This window comes from Leopardus geoffroyi, chromosome A2, assembly GCF_018350155.1.
Source record: "Leopardus geoffroyi isolate Oge1 chromosome A2, O.geoffroyi_Oge1_pat1.0, whole genome shotgun sequence".
Lineage (NCBI taxonomy): Eukaryota > Metazoa > Chordata > Mammalia > Carnivora > Felidae > Leopardus > Leopardus geoffroyi.
The window spans coordinates 105,325,226-105,346,342 of NC_059331.1; the positions used below are offsets into that span (position 1 = coordinate 105,325,226).

General features: G+C 38.3%; 1 protein-coding gene across 3 annotated transcripts in view; it reads right to left on the reverse strand.

Moving 5' to 3' along the window:
• THSD7A (thrombospondin type 1 domain containing 7A) overlaps positions 1-17,414 on the reverse strand; it is a 443,308-nt gene extending 425,894 nt beyond the window's left edge. For all 3 annotated transcript variants that reach the window (XM_045494930.1, XM_045494931.1, XM_045494929.1), the window contains exon 1: positions 16,931-17,414. In XM_045494930.1, coding sequence (XP_045350886.1) covers positions 16,931-17,108 — 178 coding nt within the window. In that variant the 5' untranslated portion in view covers positions 17,109-17,414. The remainder of the gene's footprint in view (positions 1-16,930) is intronic.
• Between the last annotated feature and the right edge of the window lie 3,703 nt (positions 17,415-21,117).

Sequence of the window (21,117 nt, forward strand, 5' to 3'; positions counted from 1 at the left end):
CACTCCTATTCAAGAAATGTTGTCAGTTTATACACTTGGAAAATGATTCCCTGAAATAAAGGTAAACTGCAGTACTGTACCAAAACACAGCACAGATGGTCAGACATGGAAGGTGGGAGAGAAGGGAAAGAAAGGGCTTAGTAAAAAGAACTTTGGGAGTGAAAAAAATTAAGATAACGTAGGAGAGAGAAATGGGATCGTGTCTAAGGGCACATTCGTACGTGCACGACCGAGAGATAGGAGGAGACTGTATGAGCAGGAGAAAAGAGAAAGAAGCTCTGTGGGATATTTCAGGAAAAGTAAAGAAGGGTTTAGTGTGTTTGTTATATCGGATGTTTGTTATATGGTGTTCAGTACAAACTCCTGTATTATACTGTCAAGAAAATCCACAGTTTAAGTCTATAGATCACTTTCTTTTTTAAAGGGATACAACAGGAGAACATCAATATACTGAAACTAAATATACTGAGTAATCACTTGAAGCAGCTCTTTTAATTTTTCAGTGGTAAGATTAATTGCAACGTAGAATATGAACAAATATTTATATTTGATTATAGGCAATTAATTGTTTAGATAAAATATATATTATTCTATGTCACAAAACTGAAAAAAGGTATAAAAATCAACATTAAAATCTCAAAAGCACTGTCAAATGCTCAGTTGGGACACCAAATAGTCAAAATATTTACAAATATTACAAACCTGTAATTATTTCTTTACCTATGCTTGTCTGAAAGTATTACGATAAAATTTATGTTATTGCCTATTAATTATACTATAATGCTAATTTAAATATTTGACTCTTACTCTACACAAATGAAGATTTTCCTTAAAGTGTCCCTATTTTTCATCTTCAGTTAAAATGCTAGTGTATGTAGGCCACCAAGATGCTTGTCTTGGCTGCTCGTCTTCTAATAAGAGGGTGGTTTGGGTCAAATCCCTTAGTTTTAGGTACCTGAGTTTACTCTTTCATTAAAGACGAAGGGTGTTACTGCCTACCCTATAATAATGAAGACATTGTGAGAAATTAGTAAAAGAACATGCGATATTAATCCTTGGAGAACTGTAAAACACCAGGAGAGCACAAGCAAGTTGTGTTATGACATCCACTAAGCTGTAAAAACCAAATGGGCAACTTCTAAAATGCATTAACACCTGAATTTTTCATTAGTATCACTTAGACTTCTCTGTGCATTTTAAATACCTGTGACTAAGTCAGCCTGAGTCATCACAGTTCCTTTATCCGCACTACTTTTTTTCCCTTTACTGAAGGCTTCACTGTATGATCATATCAAAAACCCCAAAGGAGCTCTTTGCAGGCATCCTATCAAGTGTGCTCATGACGACTTCAGCATATTTTCCTCCTAAATGTGCTTCTGTCCTTCTAAACTGGGTCCCCTAAATCAAGTGGAACTTCAAAGTGTGCGTTTGAATGACAACTATATCATAATTGAAGTTACTGGAAAACATATTGTGTAGAGTGTTGTGGTGAATTAAAAAAAAAAAAAAAAGTCCAGTCTAGCAGTTCCTCAAATCATAAAATATAAAGTTACCATAAGACCCAGCAATCCCACTGCTAAGTATATATTCAGGAGAAATGAAAATATATGTCCACACAAAAACTTGTACATGACTGTTCCCAGCAGCATTCTACGTTACAGCCCCAAAGTAGAAACAGCCCAAATATCTGTCAACCGACGAACGAATAAAACATGGCGTATCCACACAATGGAATATTATTTAGCAATAAAAGGAAATAAAATACTGACACACAATACCACACAGATGAACTCTGAAAACATGTTAAGTAAAATGAACCAGTAACAAAAAACCAAAGAAGGTTTAATTCCATTTGTAAGACATGTTCGGAACAGGCAAATCTATAGACACAGTAAGTAGATTAGTACCTGCCTAGGATTGGGCCTGATAGGACAGAATGGAGAATTTAAGGGTTCACACTTTTTGGGGGGCAATGAAAATATTCTAAAATTGACTGTGATGACAGATTCACAACTCTTATATCTGATAAAGTTGTTTAAAAACCAGCTTTATGATAGCAATTCCAATATTCAGCATATTGCCAACAAAGAAGATTCATCTTACATATAATAATATAGTACAAGAAATCACTCCTCTAATTTCCACATATTTTATTACATCAAATTAATTTAGCTTCTGGATCATACTATCAAGATAGAAAATTACTTAGAGAAGAATGTTCTTGAAAGCTCAGAAAACCTTCATCATCATTTGAGACCTCATGATGTCCATGGTGCTGTAGTGCTTGATCAACCAAGTCTGAAAGAACACCTTGACCGCTAATATTTATTCTCTTCTTGTGGAATATTCACAGCCGAAGCAGTTCAAAGCCAGTTCTCTTATAAAACAAGCCAAGGGAACTGAAGAAATTACATTAAATCTTACAGTGAGAGACACAGAGAGAAATTTATCTTAGCAGCAAAGCTTTCCCTATGAATTATTTGATTCCATAAATCCAAATCCATTTTGATGACTCTCCTGTTAGAGATGTGTAGTCACCACCGCAAACTGTCAGAAGAAGCTGTTTTATAGAGCTACTGAACCTATGATCTTTGCCGCATTTCTGTGATTACATGCACCAGCCCGGGACAGCAGAGGCCTTCTTCCTGTTAGCTTCTCTCCTTCCACAGGGCTCGCTAACTAATGAAAACTAACAAAGCAGAGCGTGTAGGGAGCTGGAGGGAAATCGTGAAGCTGGCCGGAAACAGGACTCCAGACACTTCAATTACATTTTGGCATTCCGTATATTCTCACATGGTCATTCTCTATAACTCGAAAAAGTCCCTTTTTAATATCTTTTCCACCCCTGCATTGAAACTTCAGACTTTTGAAGACCTCATACGATTGCCAGAGGCAAAACGTGTAAACTAGGGTCCCGTAATCCAACTGTGACTTATTAGGTATTGTATGTGGTCAACAGAGTTGTCCCTTATGGTATTTTTTAAACAAATGAACCCCATCTCTAAATGGTGGTAAATGGTAGACCCACCATAGGGTAAGGGGGTGGTGCTGCTTGTTCCATTAGCCAAGTCCACACAGAGAAGAGTGAGCACACCCACCTCCTCACCACACCTGGCCCAGTTCACTCATTTATGTACTCGGTCACTGGCCCGGCCAGAGAAATAATACATACATTTAAGGTTTATTTTCACGTTGGTCTAATCAAAACCACAAAGGAAACTAAAATAGCCAATCACCCTTACGCATAAACCGGAAAAGATATTCTACCTTTGAAATGACTATGTTTAATTATCTTGATCTAAAGACAGTTTCTCATAGAAAGTTTGCAAGAATTATAGTAGTTCATTTACACAATTAACAATCTTCTAGAATTTATAAATTCACATATCACTTAACATTTGCAAATACACTATTTCATTCTTGGCAATGTTTTATCAAACTAAAGAGATTTGGGGTCCTAGATTCTGTAAGTCAAACAAAAGTCTGGCTCCTTACTGTGTTCCCCTCAGCATGGTCCTACCAGGTCTCCACACACATACTCACCCTTCTTCCTTTCCCAACTCATTGCCGATTTTTTATGCCTCAGAACCTCTTACTGTCCCTGAACACACATTCCATTTAATTTCTTCACAAGAGCTCCACTCTACCTAGCCATTTGTCCTTCTGGCAAGCTGTGTATTTTTCAAACTTGTGTTTTATGACATCTTCCCTTCCCTGTCTCCTTCAAGATAATATTCCCTTTCTCTCTTCCACATATATTTATGTTTCCATTTTTGTAGTAAATTTCCTGGACAAGAATCACTTATTTACATGTGACAGGAAGCTTCAGGAGTGGCGGTTCCATGTGTCATTCATATTTGCTCTCCAGCACCAAGTTCGGTATTAAAAAAAAAAAAAAAAAAGTCATTATGTGCTTGCTAGTTTTACTTAAATGAACTGATTGACACAAACATGAAGAAAAAGGTCACCTAATTCTGTGACTGGAGTCCCTGAAGTTGTGTAACATAGCAGCTCTGAATGAATTATATTTCCCAAAGGAAAAAAATATACGTTATACATAAAACGCATAGTTTACATAAGTGTGCATAAAGTACGCACAAACACATATATACAGATCTTTCTATATTTATGATGGGGTTATGGCCCCAAAAACCCATCTTACACATCTTAAGTTGAAAATATCACAACTTGAAATCACATTTAATACACAGAACCCACATATATAAAAAAATAAATAAAAAGTTAATATATAATATTCTACCTGGGTCTGTTATCAGTACTGACCTAATGATACCATAATCAATGTAAACAACTTACAACTAATATTTTATATTAATGATGTTCATGGATAAGGTGACAGGCAGCTGTTATTAGAAGAAACGTACTTCTGGGGTGCATGGGTGGCTCAGTCAAACGTCCGACTTCGGCTTAGGTCATGATCTCAGGGTTCATGGGTTCGAGCCCCACATCAGGCTCTGTGCACAGCTCAGAGCCTGGAGTCTCCTTCGGATTGTTTCCCTCTCTCTCTTCCCCTCCCCCACTTGCGCTCTATCTCTCAAAAATAAACATTTAAAAAAAAAAAAAAAGAAAAGAAAGGAAAAGTACTTCTTGGAAATCTGTGCAGGCACTGCAGATTGAAGACCTTTTTTAGGCACCAAAGTGGCAAACACAGGAAGATGGTGAGACATAAAAGGATCTTAAGATAAAAGCTTTAAGTGAGTGGAAGGTATATTAAGATCTTTTATTAGAGCAAGCTCTTAATAAGCATAAAGTTCGAAATAAAATTTTTTAAAATAAAATGTTAATATAACTTTCTGAATAATTAATATTTTAGTGAAAATATTCATGATTGTGCACAATTTCAAACGTCAGTGCTTTAAAATCACTATAACATTCGAGGTGGTATAATAACTTCCATAAAGCCAAATAAATCATGAAGTCCTGTGTAATAAAAGCCATAAATGATTGTACTATTTGCACTTGCATGTATTTATGCATCTAGGTATGTGTGCATATATTTGCATGAGTATGCCTATAATGATGTATTCGTTTAGTATTGTAATTCTATCAAAAGCCCACAAATTACACATTAACTTTAGAGAATGTACAGATAAAACAGGTTGTAATGGGCATGTAACACGTCAACACCTGATAGAAACAGTTTCTAGGGGCGCCTGGGTGGCGCAGTCGGTTGGGCGTCCGACTTCAGCCAGGTCACGATCTCGCGGTTCATGAGTTTGAGCCCCGCGTCGGGCTCTGGGCTGATGGCTCAGAGCCTGGAGCCTGTTTCCGATTCTGTGTCTCCCTCTCTCTCTGCCCCTCCCCCCTTCATGCTCTGTCTCTCTCTGTACCAAAAATAAATAAACGTTGAAAAAAAAAATTAAAAAATAAAAAAAAAAAAGAAACAGTTTCTATCAGAGGACTTTGAAATCTTGAGGTAAATAAGTAGGATATCGATATATATGACATACATATACAGAGCATACACATGACATGCGTACATTCATACATAGATATGGGCGTATGTACTTTAGGAGAGAAAAGAGGACTTAGAGTATACACCAGCATTCACTGTACATTTCCTACACCCTTTCACTCACAGCATCACAGAGCAGAAAGGTCTTGCCAGAAATAATCTTTCACACAAAGGCATTTTGGAATGCACAGTCCCGCCGAAAGAGTCCCACCTCCAGCATTTCCTCCATGGCAAAAATGTGCACAATCACAGGGAAAAGTAATAGACTGAGGCGTAATGTCTCTGTGTTCTAAAGCCATACTTTGGACAGCTCTGCTACTAGCAAAGCTGAGGGCTTTGCAACTATCGTGGCCCTGACAGCAGGTAAAAGCAAAATAATGCCAGATGGAGGGAAACTTGAAATGCACATGCAGATCGAAGGAGGATCAAAATGAAGAATAAAAGAGACTCAGATCCAGAAACAAACTCTAGCTCTGTGAGAAGGCATTTTAGTTCACGCCAGCATCACAACAAGTGAAGGATTTACTGAGTACAGACATGAGCCAGGCACCATCTAAGTGCTCTACGGTTTTGTCTCAAGATATCACTAAAACAATCTGTAGAGGGAGATACTAGTATCATACCTAGGGCGTGGCTGAGGAATGAGACACACAGATTAAGTTCATATGCTTAATAAAGTACAAAATCAAGCCGAGGTTCCTATGTCTCAAAAGCTGATTCTTGAACATTTCGTTTATTACACACAAAAATGCACATAAATATGTACTTTACTACTCAGCAATCAGTACTTCTCTCATTTCAAGCTATGGCTTCAATTCTTTGCAACTAACCTCTTTCACTGTCAAGGGGAGGTAACTGAATACAGGGGATAGATTCCCCTGACACTTACAGTTATGCTCATTTTGAGAGAGAAAACAAAAATAATCTTTTAATAGTGCAACCCAAATAGGCAATATTTGTGTTCTGATGCCATCTACAATACTCAGTATGTGCTGTATCGCTACTGCTATTACAACCCAAGGGATAACTTTTTTTTCCAGACAGCATGGCACAATTTGTTAAGTCCTGCCTTCGCCATATAGCATGAGTTTAATTATTCCTACTGCCTAATCAATGCCTGTGCATGATACGTTTGGGAAAATTAACTGTCCAGCAAGCTCTCTATATAGTTCTAAGTTAACTACCTGTGTAGTGTACTGTATTTGGGCACACATGATCACTTCTGAGCCTCATTCTGGAGATGCTCCCATTCTGTGTCTGTGGAAAGGTTTGTAGGAGCAAGCTAAGCAGCTGGCTGCCTTGACATCTCAACTTTCGGAACAAGGGATTTCATGGTTTCCCAGAAGCTCAGGGGGATACTGCACGTCAACTTTTTGCCAGCCTCCATCCAGAACAAGGAAAAATAGATAGACAACTATGTAATTAACCAGAACAGTCAGCTAGAGACCCAACATGTGCATAGTGCACTTGAAAATCTCACAAGCTTGGGGTGCCTGGATGGTTCAGTGGGTTAAGTGTCTGACTCTGGATTTCCGCTCAGGTCATGATCTCACAGTTCATGGGATTGAGCCCCGCATCGGGCTCTGCGCTGACAGCTCAGAAGCAGTGTGGGATTCTCTCTCTTTCCCTCTCTGCTCCTCTCCTGCTCTTTCTCTCACGCACTCTCTCTCTCTCCCAAAATAAGTAAATAAACATTAAAAAAAAAAACAGTGAAAAACCCATTTAAAAAAAAAGGAAATCTCACAAGCTTACAGGTTCCATTTAACCTTTCATATATCACACCCTTTTCTTCCACTTCAAGATACTGTTTATCACTTCCAAATTCTCTCCCAAGGTGTTCCCCTCAAGGTGGAACAAAAGACAAAGTGTAGGCCCATCTCCATTTGGTGTTTATTTACTTAACTTCCATGTTTATTTTCTCTTTATAAAATACTTGTTAGTATGAGTCATCAGAGCAACAAGAAAGGAAGCATGCGCAGCTCAGGCGAGGCGAAGACTTTGAACTCAGTCACCTGAGGGTTCCACCTGTTCCTGCTACTCTTCATATGCTGGAAAGACTGCAGATCCCTCATCAGAGAAGCCATACAGATGACAAGCAGATGAAAAGAGTACGCTCAACATTATGTAACATCAAAGAATAGAAAATTAAAACAACGACATACAACTACCCACATTAAAACAGCTAAATTCAAAATACTGACAACACTGGCCAGGATGTGGAGCACCAGGAACCCTCATTCACTGCTGATGGGAATGCAAATGGTACAGCCACTTTGAAAGACAGCTGCTTACAAAATTAAAGGTGCTCCTTACCATATGACCCACCAATTGTGCTCCTTGGTCTCCACATAATGGAGATAAATACATATCCACACAAAAACCTACACACAGATGTTTACAGCAGCTTTATTCATAACGCCAAAACTTGGAAGTGACCAAGAGGTCCTTCAATATGTAAATAGATAAACAAACTGTGCTATGTCCATAGAGCAGAATATTACTCAGTGATGAAAAGAAATGAGATATCAAGCCATGAAAAGACATAGAAGAAACTTAATGCATTATTGCAAAGTGAAAGAAAAGGTCACATACTTTATGGTTCCAACTATAAGATATTCCAAGAAAAGCACATGTATGGAGACATAAGAAGATCAAAGGATCAGTGGTTACCAGAGATTTGGAAAGAGAGAGGGATGGATTGAGACATGAGTAGGTGAAGCACAGAGGATTTTTATGGCAACGAAACTACTCTGTATAATGCTCTAACAGTGGATACATGTATTACTAGATACATGTCAGTATCTATTTGTCTAAAAGCACAGAATGTATCCGAGTGACTGACCCCACTATAAACTATGGATTTTAAGTAATAACCTAACAATACTGGTTCATCAATGGTACACATGTACCACACTGATGCAAGATGTCGATAATAGGGAGAAATGGGAGAAGAATGAGGGGGTATGTGAGAACTCTGTACTTTCTGCTTAGTTTTTTTGTAAACCTACAACTGCTCAGAGAATAAAGCCTATTAAAAATAGTTTGTAAAAGAAGGCAGATTTGCCTGTTTCCACCTTTCTCTCCTTGGTGTGTTGCTCTCTTGTAATGTCTCATTTTCTCCCCAAGTCTTCAGAGCCATGCAAAGCTTCTCCCGGATTTGTGGAGATGGCTCACTAAATTCTATGTGGATGATCTCTGATGGCTCCTCAGACGTAGAGTCCCCCTTCAACATTACCCAAATACATGGTCCTGAAGCACATTTGTGCCTTTTCCCTACATCTCCTTATTTATTTTCTCATGGCATAACTCTGAAAGGAATACCCTAGAGATTATAACTTCACATGGTAAACTATGCAAAATATCAATTAGCTCAACAGTACTTCTGGAAGATGAAAGGACATCCTTTTGGTTAGGCCAGGTTATCGGAAGCAGCAGATGGATTACTTGTTAGTATCCCTGTTTTCACCACTACCGTGTTTTCCTCCACTCTTTCCTAAACATGTGTTTAATTGTTATATCACTTCCTCTAAACACTGTTTTTCTTATTGCTCGGATACCTGAGAATTCAATGCAAATTCCTTTATTTTTCATCATTTTAATGCACTCTAAAGTGTCAAGTATGAAGTGCGGATGACAAAGAAAAAGAAAAAAATCTCTACCTTATGACTCATCGGCACCTCTAACTCACACTCTGTGATGTTCTTGTGATAGAAAAAAATAGATTTTCCTGATGCCACTTCCCTAAGGTTTCTTTCATTAAGGACCACATAATTCCGAGAGAGCCTATTCTATATATTCACCAGACAGAGGCTTTCACTCTCCCCTTGAATGTCAGCATCTCATCCCACCACCATCAGACCAGTTTTTCTAGGTTGCAATCACAGGCAGGAAAGAATGTGGGTTTGTGTCGGTCTATAGCACTCAACCTCAGTCCTGATTGGGGCTTCTATTATTTTGCAAACCAGGTAGCTATCTATAATTTGCATAATGAGGGACCTGAGTTACCGCAGTCCATTAAGATATTAAAGTTTCACAAAACCACCTGAGCATTTCACTTTTTGCTGCAATCAATAAGCTCTTAATGAATTTTGAACAGGGTTACATACGCTAAGAAAGAAGGGTAGGGAAACAAGATAGAAACTTTCGTTTTTAAAAATGTAGTTAGGGGCACCTTGCTGTCATGGTGGGTTAAACGTCTCTTAATCTCCGCTCAGGCCATGATCTTACACTTCTTGAGTTCAAGCCCCAGATCGGGTCCGCACTGATGGTGTGGAGGCTGACCTGGATTCTGTCTCTCCTTCTCTCTGCCCGTCCCCTGCTGTGTTCACTCTCTTTCTCTCACAAAAGAAAGAAACTTAATTTTTCAAAAGAATTTAAATGATCATCTAGTAAGCATAATTAACGAATACATAAAAACAATTCTGTGAAAACAATTAAGTTGGAAAGCAGGGGTCACAAGACCACTTTCAAGAATCTAACATTTCAGATTCTTGAGAAAGCCCTTGAAACACAGCACAAAATGAGGTATAAAAATTTCTATTTATATAATTCACCCTGAATTTGCTGTTCAAAATATTTTTATGGTCTGTGCTCCACAATGTCTACATCAAAGTGTCTAAGCAATAAAAAAAAGATGAGCCTATAATAAAACCACCTCTCTTCCTTGATTTGTTTGGTTTTTCACGGTGCCACTTGTCTGGAGAAGACTGATGAATGTGTTGAATCTGTAAAATTCCTGCTTGTGATGTCATTTTTGGGGGAACAAAAATCAAGAATGGAAGAAACCATTTTTTGCACATCTATCACATTTAGGGCACTGTGCTAGGCACTTTCCATTTACTACCAGTCAAAACTTTGCAAATGGCCTCTCACTTCAGAATTTCTGTCACTATGCTAAGGTGAGAAAACAAAATCAGAGAGTTTAACTAACTTGACCAGTAAGGTAGAGGCAGATTTAAATAGTGGTTTGTCTGATCCCAAAGCCCGTGTTCTTTCCATCCCCACAATGCTGCCTTTCTTATAATCTGATGGAGTATCTCGCACTGTATCAATTTGTAACTTCTAGTGCATTTACCAAACAAGTGATTTCAAGAAAGCTAATGCACATTACTGGACTTGTTCCAGGTCATAAAATTAAGTAGCCACTGTATTATATATTAGAATAATAAAAATAATAAAAAATGCCATTCACTGAAGTTCTAACATATATCAAACACTCCACTAATATGCTACCATATTTACCATATTTACTCCATTACATATGCTACCGTATTTAATTAAAACTCAGAAAACCTCTATGTAATACATATTATTTAGCCATATTGGAGATGAAATAATTTAACAACATAGATAAAATATAGCATTGTGATCCATGTTACTCTGTATTAATTGACTTTTACGCCCACACTGTCCACTCTATCTCCGTCTTGCTTTAATGAGCAAACTATGCCACATTCCAAATTAAGCACAGCTGAAGTGCAAAACACTTTTATTAGGATAATGCCACCCTCATGTTACTACTACCTGGAATGACATCCCTCCCTCCTTTGTTATTTAATAAATGGTAGAATTAGGATTAATATTTTTCCATATGCATTACAGAATAGTTTATATTAGGACAAGTACATGAAAGAAAAGAATAATCCTTATTTTTATTTTATATTGAAAAAGTAGGGAATTATTCTACATACAATTAACAGCGTAAAGGACACAGTGGTTGTTGTTAATAGTATTGCCTTGCACTGGATCAACTTAGTTCAAAAGTGTTTAACGTGAGAAGTGATTTCCTTGAGAGAAAACTCACACTGATAAATATCTTAATCCCCTGAATTCTAAACAATGGTTAGTGTGTACCTTTTTCTTGGATTTCAGTGTAATTTCATTAATATAAAAATTAACTCAATTTGGGACTATATCAAAATTAAAATCTTTTGCAGAGTGAAGGAAATCATCGATAAAATGAAAAGCCAACTTACTGAATGGGAAAAGATATCTGCAAATGATAGATCTGATAAGAAGTTAATATCCAAAATATATAACGAACTTACATAACTCAACACCAGAAAAAAAAATCTTGATTAAAACAGGCAGAACACCTGAATAAATATGTTTCCAAAGAAGACATGCCAAGATGGTAAAGAGACACAAGAAAAGATGCTCAAAATTACTAATCATCAAGGAAATGTAAGCAAAACTACAATAAGATAGGATTTTATACCTGTCAGAATAGTTAAAATCAAAAAGGCAAGAAATAATTAATGAGCATTGGTGAGAATGTGGGGGAAAAAAGGAGCCCTCATGCACTGTTGGTGGAAATGTAAATTGGTATAGCCACTGTGGAAAACAGTATGAAGATTCTTCAAAAAATTAAAAATAGAACTCCCCTATGATCCAGCAATTCCACTACTGGGTAAATGCCCAGAAGAAAGGAAATGAAAACATCAATTCAAAAGATATATGGACCCTGTATTAATGCAGCATTATCTACAATATCCCAAGTATGGAAGCCACCAAGTGTCTATGAATAAAGAAGGCATACACACACACACCCACACACAGCACAGCACACACAATAGACTATTACTCAGTCACAAAAAAGGATGAGATCCTGCCATGTGTCAAAACACAGATGGACCTAGACAGTAACATACTAAGTAAAATAAGTCAGACAGAAAATGACAGATATCATAAGATTTTACTTCTATTCGAAATCTAAATAACAAAACAAATGAATAGACAAAACTTAGAAAGCAGAAACAGATCCATAAGTACAGAGAACAAACCAAAGGTTGCCAGAGGACAGGGGGCTGAGTGAAAGGATAAAATGGAGGAAGGAGAGTGGGAGATACAGGCTTCCACTTGTGGAATGAATCAATCACAGGAATACAAGATACAGCATAGGAAATACAGTCGGTGGTATCTTAATGGGGTTGTATGGTACAGATGGTTGCTACACTTAGGATGTGCATAGCCTAATGTACAATCTGTTCCAATCACTATACTGTGCACCTGAAACCAATGTAACATGGTATATCAACCATACATCAGTTAAAAACAAGAAATACAATTACTTCATTAAGACCTTTCTGAAAATATATCTGTGACAGAAGTTGATAAAAGTTGCAGGTGTTCACTGTTTTCTGTCCTATTCATGTTAAGTCAATGATATCTTACGCAACGTATTCATTGTTCTTAATTTAGAAATGCCAGGTAAATATTATTGGTCATAATTACTACTGAAAAATTCCATATTCTAGAATATTGAAGAGGGAAAAACTAATATCAGTAATTATTTATCTTCCAATAATAAAGTGCTTTATCTGTGTTTATGAAATATGTTTTTTTAATTATTCACACAAATACGTTACCTCTCAAATAAATCTGACACAAAACTGTTAAAATATTTAATTTTGTATTTTAATAATATTTTTAGTATCATATTCTGAGGTTTTCACTATTAAAAAACAAGTGTAGTGATGTCAACACCCCTTGGTTATTTGACTTTATCAATATCATACCTTTTTCATTATCTTGTTTATTATTCAAATAAGTTTCTAACTCTACTACTCCAGTTAAAACATCCATTCCCCAAACACTGATAATTATCTTACAAATTCCCCCTTTTATTCAATCATTTGTGAAATATTTCATAATTCTTTTCCAGTCTTCCAGAAATGTCTTATACTTTTTGCCATCATCCCCTTCATAAAACATCTTCTTCCATTTAGCACCTATTGCCATTTTCCTTGGACCTCTTCTGACCACACTGTCTTTCACCCTTCCACACATCTCTCCTCAACAATGGCCCTTTCAATATCAATATTCCCTGTAAAGTGCCCTAGCCCCTCTTTTAAGTATTTCTTTTCTTTTAATCATCCCTCCAACTACCATGCTTTGAAATATTATACATTTATTGAGTTCCAAGTCTATGCTCTCAGCCTTTCTCCTAAAATTCCCATCCCGTCACTAGTTTTCCCATCAGATATATTCATTTGAATGGATTACTCCTCAAGTTTGCTATATTGAAAGTAAACTGATACTCTTCTTCTCTAACCCCAGGAAATTGGCTCTTTCTTCTTTCATATCCTCTACCTCAAGGAACTAGGTGCAGATATGATGGCAATCTTGATGGAGTGAATTCCTCCTCTCCTTGGCGCAGCATTCCCTGCAATCTAAAGCTGAGGTAACACTTCTGCAGTGTGATCTCTAGCCCTCCTCTCCTCTTCACTTCTATGGTCCTAGTTTGGGGCCCCTTTGCCTCTCAGGCCCTCTCCTTATTGACCTCCCAGCCTCTTCACTTCTCTCTCTCCATTCTGGGAAAAGAATATGTCAATCCTCTGCATAAAGCTTCCAATAGCTTCCACTTGCTTTTAGGTTAAAACTCCAACATCTTTTACCAAAGTTTGAAGGTTTTCTTACAACCTGCCCGAATTCATCAAATTGGCATTCCTCCATTCATTCCCACCAAACATCCTACACTTGAGTTACAGTGCTTTCAAGACCTAAGAATGTTGGCATGCTTTTACTTTTATTTTCTTTCTTTGCTCTGCTTGAAATAGACTTGCACTCCTCCCAGACTAAACAATCCAGTTCTCATCTTCCAAAACCCCAATCAATATTAACTCCTCCTTAAAACTTTCTACAGCCCCCTTTATCAGCTACACAACTTCCCTGTTTTCACAGTTTTGTTCATGACTATGGTACGCCATGTGCTGTTGTGTATTTACAGTATTGTTCAATTATGAATTTCTTGAGGGAAGGGATGTCAATATTCTAGTCAGCCTCTACCTCAGTGACTTCACATAACTGAGTCCTCGATAACTCTTTGTTGTGAGTTGACTTAATAAAACTTTCATATAATATATACCTTAGACTTTCCTATATTATACATTATATACCATACATCATGTATTATAAACCTATTTATTCTGTATATGTATCATATATATACACACCTTAATAAACTATGGGTATATGTACATAGATGCGTTTATGGTGTATGTATGTGCATATACATACATACATATGAAGCATGTTAAGGCACAAAAAGGCCCTTACATATCATTTTTTCTAATCAGTGAATATTACAAACTCAGAAACCAAGAACCAAAGTCATTAAATGACTGTGCCAATGCTCTACAGCTTGTTAGTGATAAACACAGTGTTAAGAGTTCCTGTCCCAGCTGCTCAACCAGTGGACCTTTTACTACATCCCTGTAATTCAGTGATGTGACCAATAATTTAACTCCCTATTAGTTGCTGTACCAAGACCAAGAAACTGGAACAGACATCCTGGACAGTCTCACCTCACCTCATTTTCTCTCCCAATTCTCTTCCTATTTTCATCGACAAACACAATTCTTTCATCTCTACATTTTCATTTACAGTGTATCCCACTCTTTTAAATATTTCCTAATTCATCTGATAACAACTCTCAATTTCTTTAGAGATAATAGCAAAGCCTCCTTTCCCTCTTGAAAAAAAAAAATAAAGAGGAAAAATTTTCCTCTCCAGTTTACTTCACTTTTTTTCCCCCACCAAACCAAGGACCACCATAAAAGAGATGACATTATCACCCTCATCGTACTAGCTTATATTTTCACATGCATACCATGTTGAAATTTATAGATTACTTTCTCATAACTCACTCATTTGCTCTTCGTAACACTATGAATAGTCAGAAGAAGGTATCACTGCATTTATATGCAGCTGAGAAAACGAGGGGTCAAAAGTTAAATGAACCTGCCAACATTCTTCTAGCTAGCAAGAGCTGGCACTGGCAGTGGAACCAAGGTCTCCATATCCTTGCTCCTGAGAGGTTTCCACTATTTTAAATGGTTTATTGGTTTGTGTTCCCACCATGACATTTATGTTGACATATATTGGCACCTCAGATGCTGCACAGTGAATGTTGCCTAGATTCTAATTCTATCTAAATTACTGCTTGGGTTTTCTTACTTTAACAGCACAAATTTCAAGCAGGCAAGTACTATTTTGTCTAGTACTTACCTACTGGAGAAGTTCTTCCCAAACCTCCAAATAATACCATTTAATGGTAAATTATAGTTTGATTATTGTTTTTTGTTATGACCAAGCTTCAGAAAAGTAAAACCATGGCTTTAGCTAAAGTAGAGAAGATCTTCAACTCTTTGAATGTGAAATAAATTAATATGATTTCATCTGCATCCACTAGTCAACAAATAATATTTAAACTCCAAATGGCAACAAGAGTGGCTAACACTGACATCCAAATGGCTTTCCTAAAAGTGTGTGTGCTATTTCTTGCAACATTCTGAAGCAAATTAGGTACTTTGGCTTGAAATAAATTTCTGTTCAATCTTCTCCCCCAGTTGCCGGAGAGATGCAACTTCTTTAAAATTTCAGAATATTGGTGTAATTGTAGAGTAGACTAGCCTCTCTTTGCAGCTGGGGGCTACAGATAGTTGCCACCAGGAAAGAGACCCAGTCTGTGTAACTTGTTTGCAATCCCATGACAAATACATCTTTTCCCTCCCTTCTACTGCTTGCTTCTCTTAACGTTTAGGCATTGCCAGGGAACTCTTAATTTACCCCTACCCCTAAGCAACAGGAATAATGTTTCCTACTTCATTTCTATACACATGCCAAGTTTCAGGTCTGCTAAAGAATTCTTAGCGTCCTTTAGAGGAGAAAAAAAGACACTGGAGAAAAGGGAGTTAATTCCTCACTTGGTATTGTTTTCCTGCTTGTCACTGTCCCACCAGGACCTCAAGTCAGCACTTTGCCTGGAGCTTCTGAGGCACAATTACTTGCTGCTTTTGTTAGTTGGTTGAAAACAAAGCAGAAGAATTCTCAAGGCAGGAAAAGTTTAAACCTAAACATCCTTACGACTGCACACTTGAAAAATCACGGCATTCACTCATTGAGAATTGATCTTTGCACCCTCTCCCTGAGCTCACTGGAGCCCCATCTGCCTTTGGCTGTTAGAACTGCCCTCATCTGGCTTGTTTCCACGTGTCCCACATTTCACAAAGCTATACTTAACAAATTCAACTCTATACCCACACGTTTCATGGCACTGAGCAAAGTGCCTGAAGACAGAATGAAGACCGGGTGTGGGCTGCTTGCCTCTTCTTTGCCAGAAATACAGTTGAGGAACTCTCGGTAGAATGAAAGCCCAGAGGTTAAGAACGCACTTCATTATGAAAGCACCGTGTTGGGTGTCCTCATTAACTACAGAGCTGCGAGAGAAACACGATTCCCGTGGCTCTCTCATGCCTCTTATTTGCTAGGTTGTTCTTCCCTAATAGCATCGGGCATGACCCAATTTGCTTCCTAGTACTCGTACTTTTCACCTTAGGATCCCGCTACACCGGGGCTCTCAAGATGCACCGGGGTCCCTCCTGAAGCCCAGCAGCTTTGTAATACGGACCCAGAGGTGGAGAGGAGAAGAAGGGAGAACTCTGTGCCACTTACCAGTCTTCCACAGATACGGAGTGGACGCCTCAGCCTGGCCGGGAGCCGCAGCCCCGCAGGCGCCCGGGCAGAGCAGCAGCAGCAGCAGCAGCGGCGACGGCAGCAGCGGCAGGACACCGGGGCGCGGGCCCGCGGTGCCTGGGCTCCGGGACGCGGAGCGCCTCGCTTGCAGCCCCATGCCGCCCGCAGCCGCTCCAGGGTCCGGATCCGGAACGCGGTCGGCAGGGAATTTTTCTGCGCCCTCACTCTGTCTTCCCAAGGACTACAGAAAGCAAAGCTCTTCCCTGCTATTGTTCGTTTCAGATGAAAAGGAGCGAAAGCGCGTTTAACACCGGGGAACAATAGCGTCCGCGGTGGCCGTGGCTGCAGCCTCCGCTGCCGCTGGCGGGGATGCTGCTGCGGCTGCCATTCCGCACAGAGTGGCAGGTCCTAGCGGCGAGGGAGGCAGCCGGCCGCAGGGGGCCCCAGCTGACTGAGCAGGTCCTCGAGGTCTGGGAGGCAGCGCAACCCCCTCCGCCAGCTGGAGAGAGGGGAGGGGGGCGTGAGCCGAAAAGGAGCGAGGGGGGGGGGGCTGGAGGCAGGAGGAGGCGAGAGCGCCAGGGCGAGAAAGGAAGGAGCGAAGGGGAGAGGGGGCACCCAGATCGAACACGCCCGCCCAGAGAACTCCTGTGCACATGGTGCGATGAAATATGTTTGGAAGGATACACCAATGAAAAGAATCATCACCCGACAGGCTTCAGCATGACAAATAACAGGCGTTGAAATTCATCGGCATCCAAGGAGTCAAATGCTACATCTCGTGGCATGCTATTCTTAGTGTGTATTTACACAAAGCATCAGTGTGTATAATTTATTTTTAAGCGGTGGCTTCTGAATTACTTTATGTCGGAAGCCGTATTTATGATCAGATGTAAAAAACACAAACAGCAGAGTTGTTTACTTGCCATTGAAAAGCATTTGAACACTCTCTTAAATGTGTTTCGTTTTAACTTAATCTGTTCTCAACAGAAATACCAACAATACTGACCTGTGACAGATCAAAGTACATTGTGTTTTCAGTCTTTAAAACTGAATTAGTACTTAATAAGCATTCACAATGCTATCTAGTTACATTGATAAGGTTTTACAAACACCCATCTTAAAACCGTATTTCAAACAGCAGTGAATAAAAGTGCTATCCCCTTTATCTACTTCTGTCAAAAGTATGCCCCCTTTAAGTACCCACACAGCTGTAAGTAAAATGAAAGGGAAAACTGGGTTTCAACTATTTGGGTATCTCCAAATTAGGACACTCTTTACTTAAAAATCCCAGGCATTAATTTCTCTGAATCTTATTGTAGAAAAATGCTTCATAGTCTAAATAACCTAATGCTTTGGGGTCTTTTGTTCTGTGTTTATTTTCTTAAACCATACACAATGAAACAAAGTGTATGAAGTCAGATAATGCTTTGCCCTTTCTTTTCTTTTTTCTTTTCTTTCTTTCTTTCTTTCTTTCTTTCTTTCTTTCTTTCTTTCTTTCTTTCTTTCTTTCTTTCTTTCCCTCAATAATACCCTTTTATTAATTCATTTTCTAGTAAAGCTAAAATAATAAGGCATGTAGCCAATTAAAAAGTCAGCAAACAGAAAGCCGAAGAAAACTACCCACATCCGGTCAGCAATACTTGGCCAAATAAAATTTAAAAGGCAGGAAAACTACTCTTTATGACTTTACTCCAAAAACACAGCCAACTCCAGAGTTTAAAATGAGGAAACTACGGTTTCTGACAGAGGAAACCTTCCATAAAGCTCTCTTGGGACGCCTGCCGTTTTGCAGATCATTCCAGACACAGCCCTTGTGCATGCATTAGATTAAAAGCAGGTTTGATCAAATAATTCGAGGTCCTGCCTGTTTAAGTATTCTGACATCAGAGGAAATTAGCAATGTTTAAGGTTGCAAATTTGCTCTTTGTTTACTTTCCACTCTGTTAGGCCTCTAAGAGGGAATTAAAAGCTCAGAGCAACCTAGCTCTGTGAGTCTGTGATTAGTAGAGATAAACTAGTGTGGATTACTATTCCTTCACTGGTTAAAAATAAATAAATAAATAAACACACACACAGGCAACAATCAAAAGATTATAGGCTGATAAGGCATACAAAGGAAGCCTGATCCTAACAAATGTATGGTTCCCTAAAGGACACTTGTTTCAACAGTTACACCAAAGAAGAAAATAGCTCCTGCTATTGCTTCCTTCATTCTGTCTTCTGAGAGCAAACTCTACAAAGTACCTCTCTACAATGGCACTGCTTTCCTATCCTGGCTGTGTTTATTTCTCAGCTACTGTTAGCACCTTGCAGGTTTATCCTGAATTCCTCCAACTCTGGCACAGGGAAGATGTCGAACTGGAAGCACTGTTTTAATAACGGTCCATTCTAAGCATTCTTAGGGAGTCCCAAACCAATTCACCAAGTAGAAACTCATTATATAATATAACAGAAGACAGAGACTCTAAACAGTCAAGTTAGTACAATTTAATGTACAGGGTAATTAGTCCTACAAGAAGCCATTGGATGCTATACATAATAGCTTATGGTCAAAAGACAAGTTAAGAATCTGATGTTTATATTTATCCATAATTATGTAATAATTACTCAACTGGTCAAGAGTTTAAATATTATAGCTACAACTTCAAACATTATACATATCACAGGAGTCAGGAACCACTTCTAAGTCAAAAATTTGCTGCCATTTAAAATACACAACTAGGATGAATATTCTGCAGAGTGTTTGAAAAGAGTTAAAAATTGTGTTTCCTCCTTTAATTTCAATTTATACAAGTCATACGGGTCACATGCAAACACACATACACGCCCAAACAGTTAGTAGCAAAAACATCTCTGGACAAGGTTAAAGAAACTGAGTCATGTAAGCATTTGTCTCACCACTATCATGTCTGTTCAATAACAATGCCATTATTGCACTTGAGGACAAAAATATATGGGTCTCTGAGGAGACAGATGTGATATATATATTCAGATACATGTTCCTTTGTGAAAGCTATCGTGTCCAGGAGGATAAATCCTATCAATAAAACTGATGGACGGCAAGACATAGCAATCTTTGTTTTCTAGAATATGATATAAATAATACACAAATGTTTAATGACATGATGTCAAAATTTAGTCGTGAGAAGTCTCAAGGATGCAGATTAAATTGACCATCTGTACAGCCTGCCACAAAGTAAATCGTTCATCATTTTTCATAAAGAACTGTTCAAGTGAGTATTAATGAGCCAGGGCTACCGAAATTCTCCAAACCAACGGATGAAAATGCAAAGCATATTTTTTTTTCGTATTTAGAAATGAGACAATTCTGAACCTATCACCCCCCAAGTGGTGTCCTTTCATCCGTCTTTATTATTTTTGTTGTCATTTCCAAACTCTTGATAGTGAGGACGTATACATATCTATACACATAAGTGAAGGAATATACACAAAGTTATTCACTGATAGAGTGTTACAGGGAAGTACTGAAGAATGTCCATTTTGAAATAAAAAAACTTTAAATATTTTTTCCTACATAAAATGTTTCCGGCCAGATTAAAAAAAAAATTACCCAAAGGAATTCTGTTTGTGTGGCCTCTAGGTGTCATACTTGACCAAGATTTGGTGTGGATAACATTTATTTTGGGCTTCTTTCAATTCCCTTCTTGCCACACCCACCAAAGCGATAGAAGATAAAACATTTCCCTTTTTACCTTTGTAATAAGAGATCACAGATTTTGCTTTCTTTCCCAATTCTGACTGTAACAATGATCTTCTATTTTCTTTCCAATTCCTTTTCCTTATAACATCTTTTGTCTTGTTTGGTGGTTCATTGGTGATTACTTTGTTGGTGTTTAAGTGTGTGTGGTGGGGGGGGGGGCTAATTCTAGATTTCAAATAGTTTTACAGAAAGCAAATGCCATCATTTCTCCATTTTACTCAAAACTCAACCTGTTTGGAAGCAATATGGATCTGCTGCAAATAATGAGACCCCGTGTTTTGAGGGTGCAAATATACAATACACAAATATACAATATTTTGGTTCACATCCTTCTAGTGATCCCATCCTAGGCTATGTATGAGCAATAGTCCTGGACACAAGGTAGTACCCAAATTGTTAACAACTTTCACCAGTGACTTAGGAGGATGTTTCTGGAGAGAACACC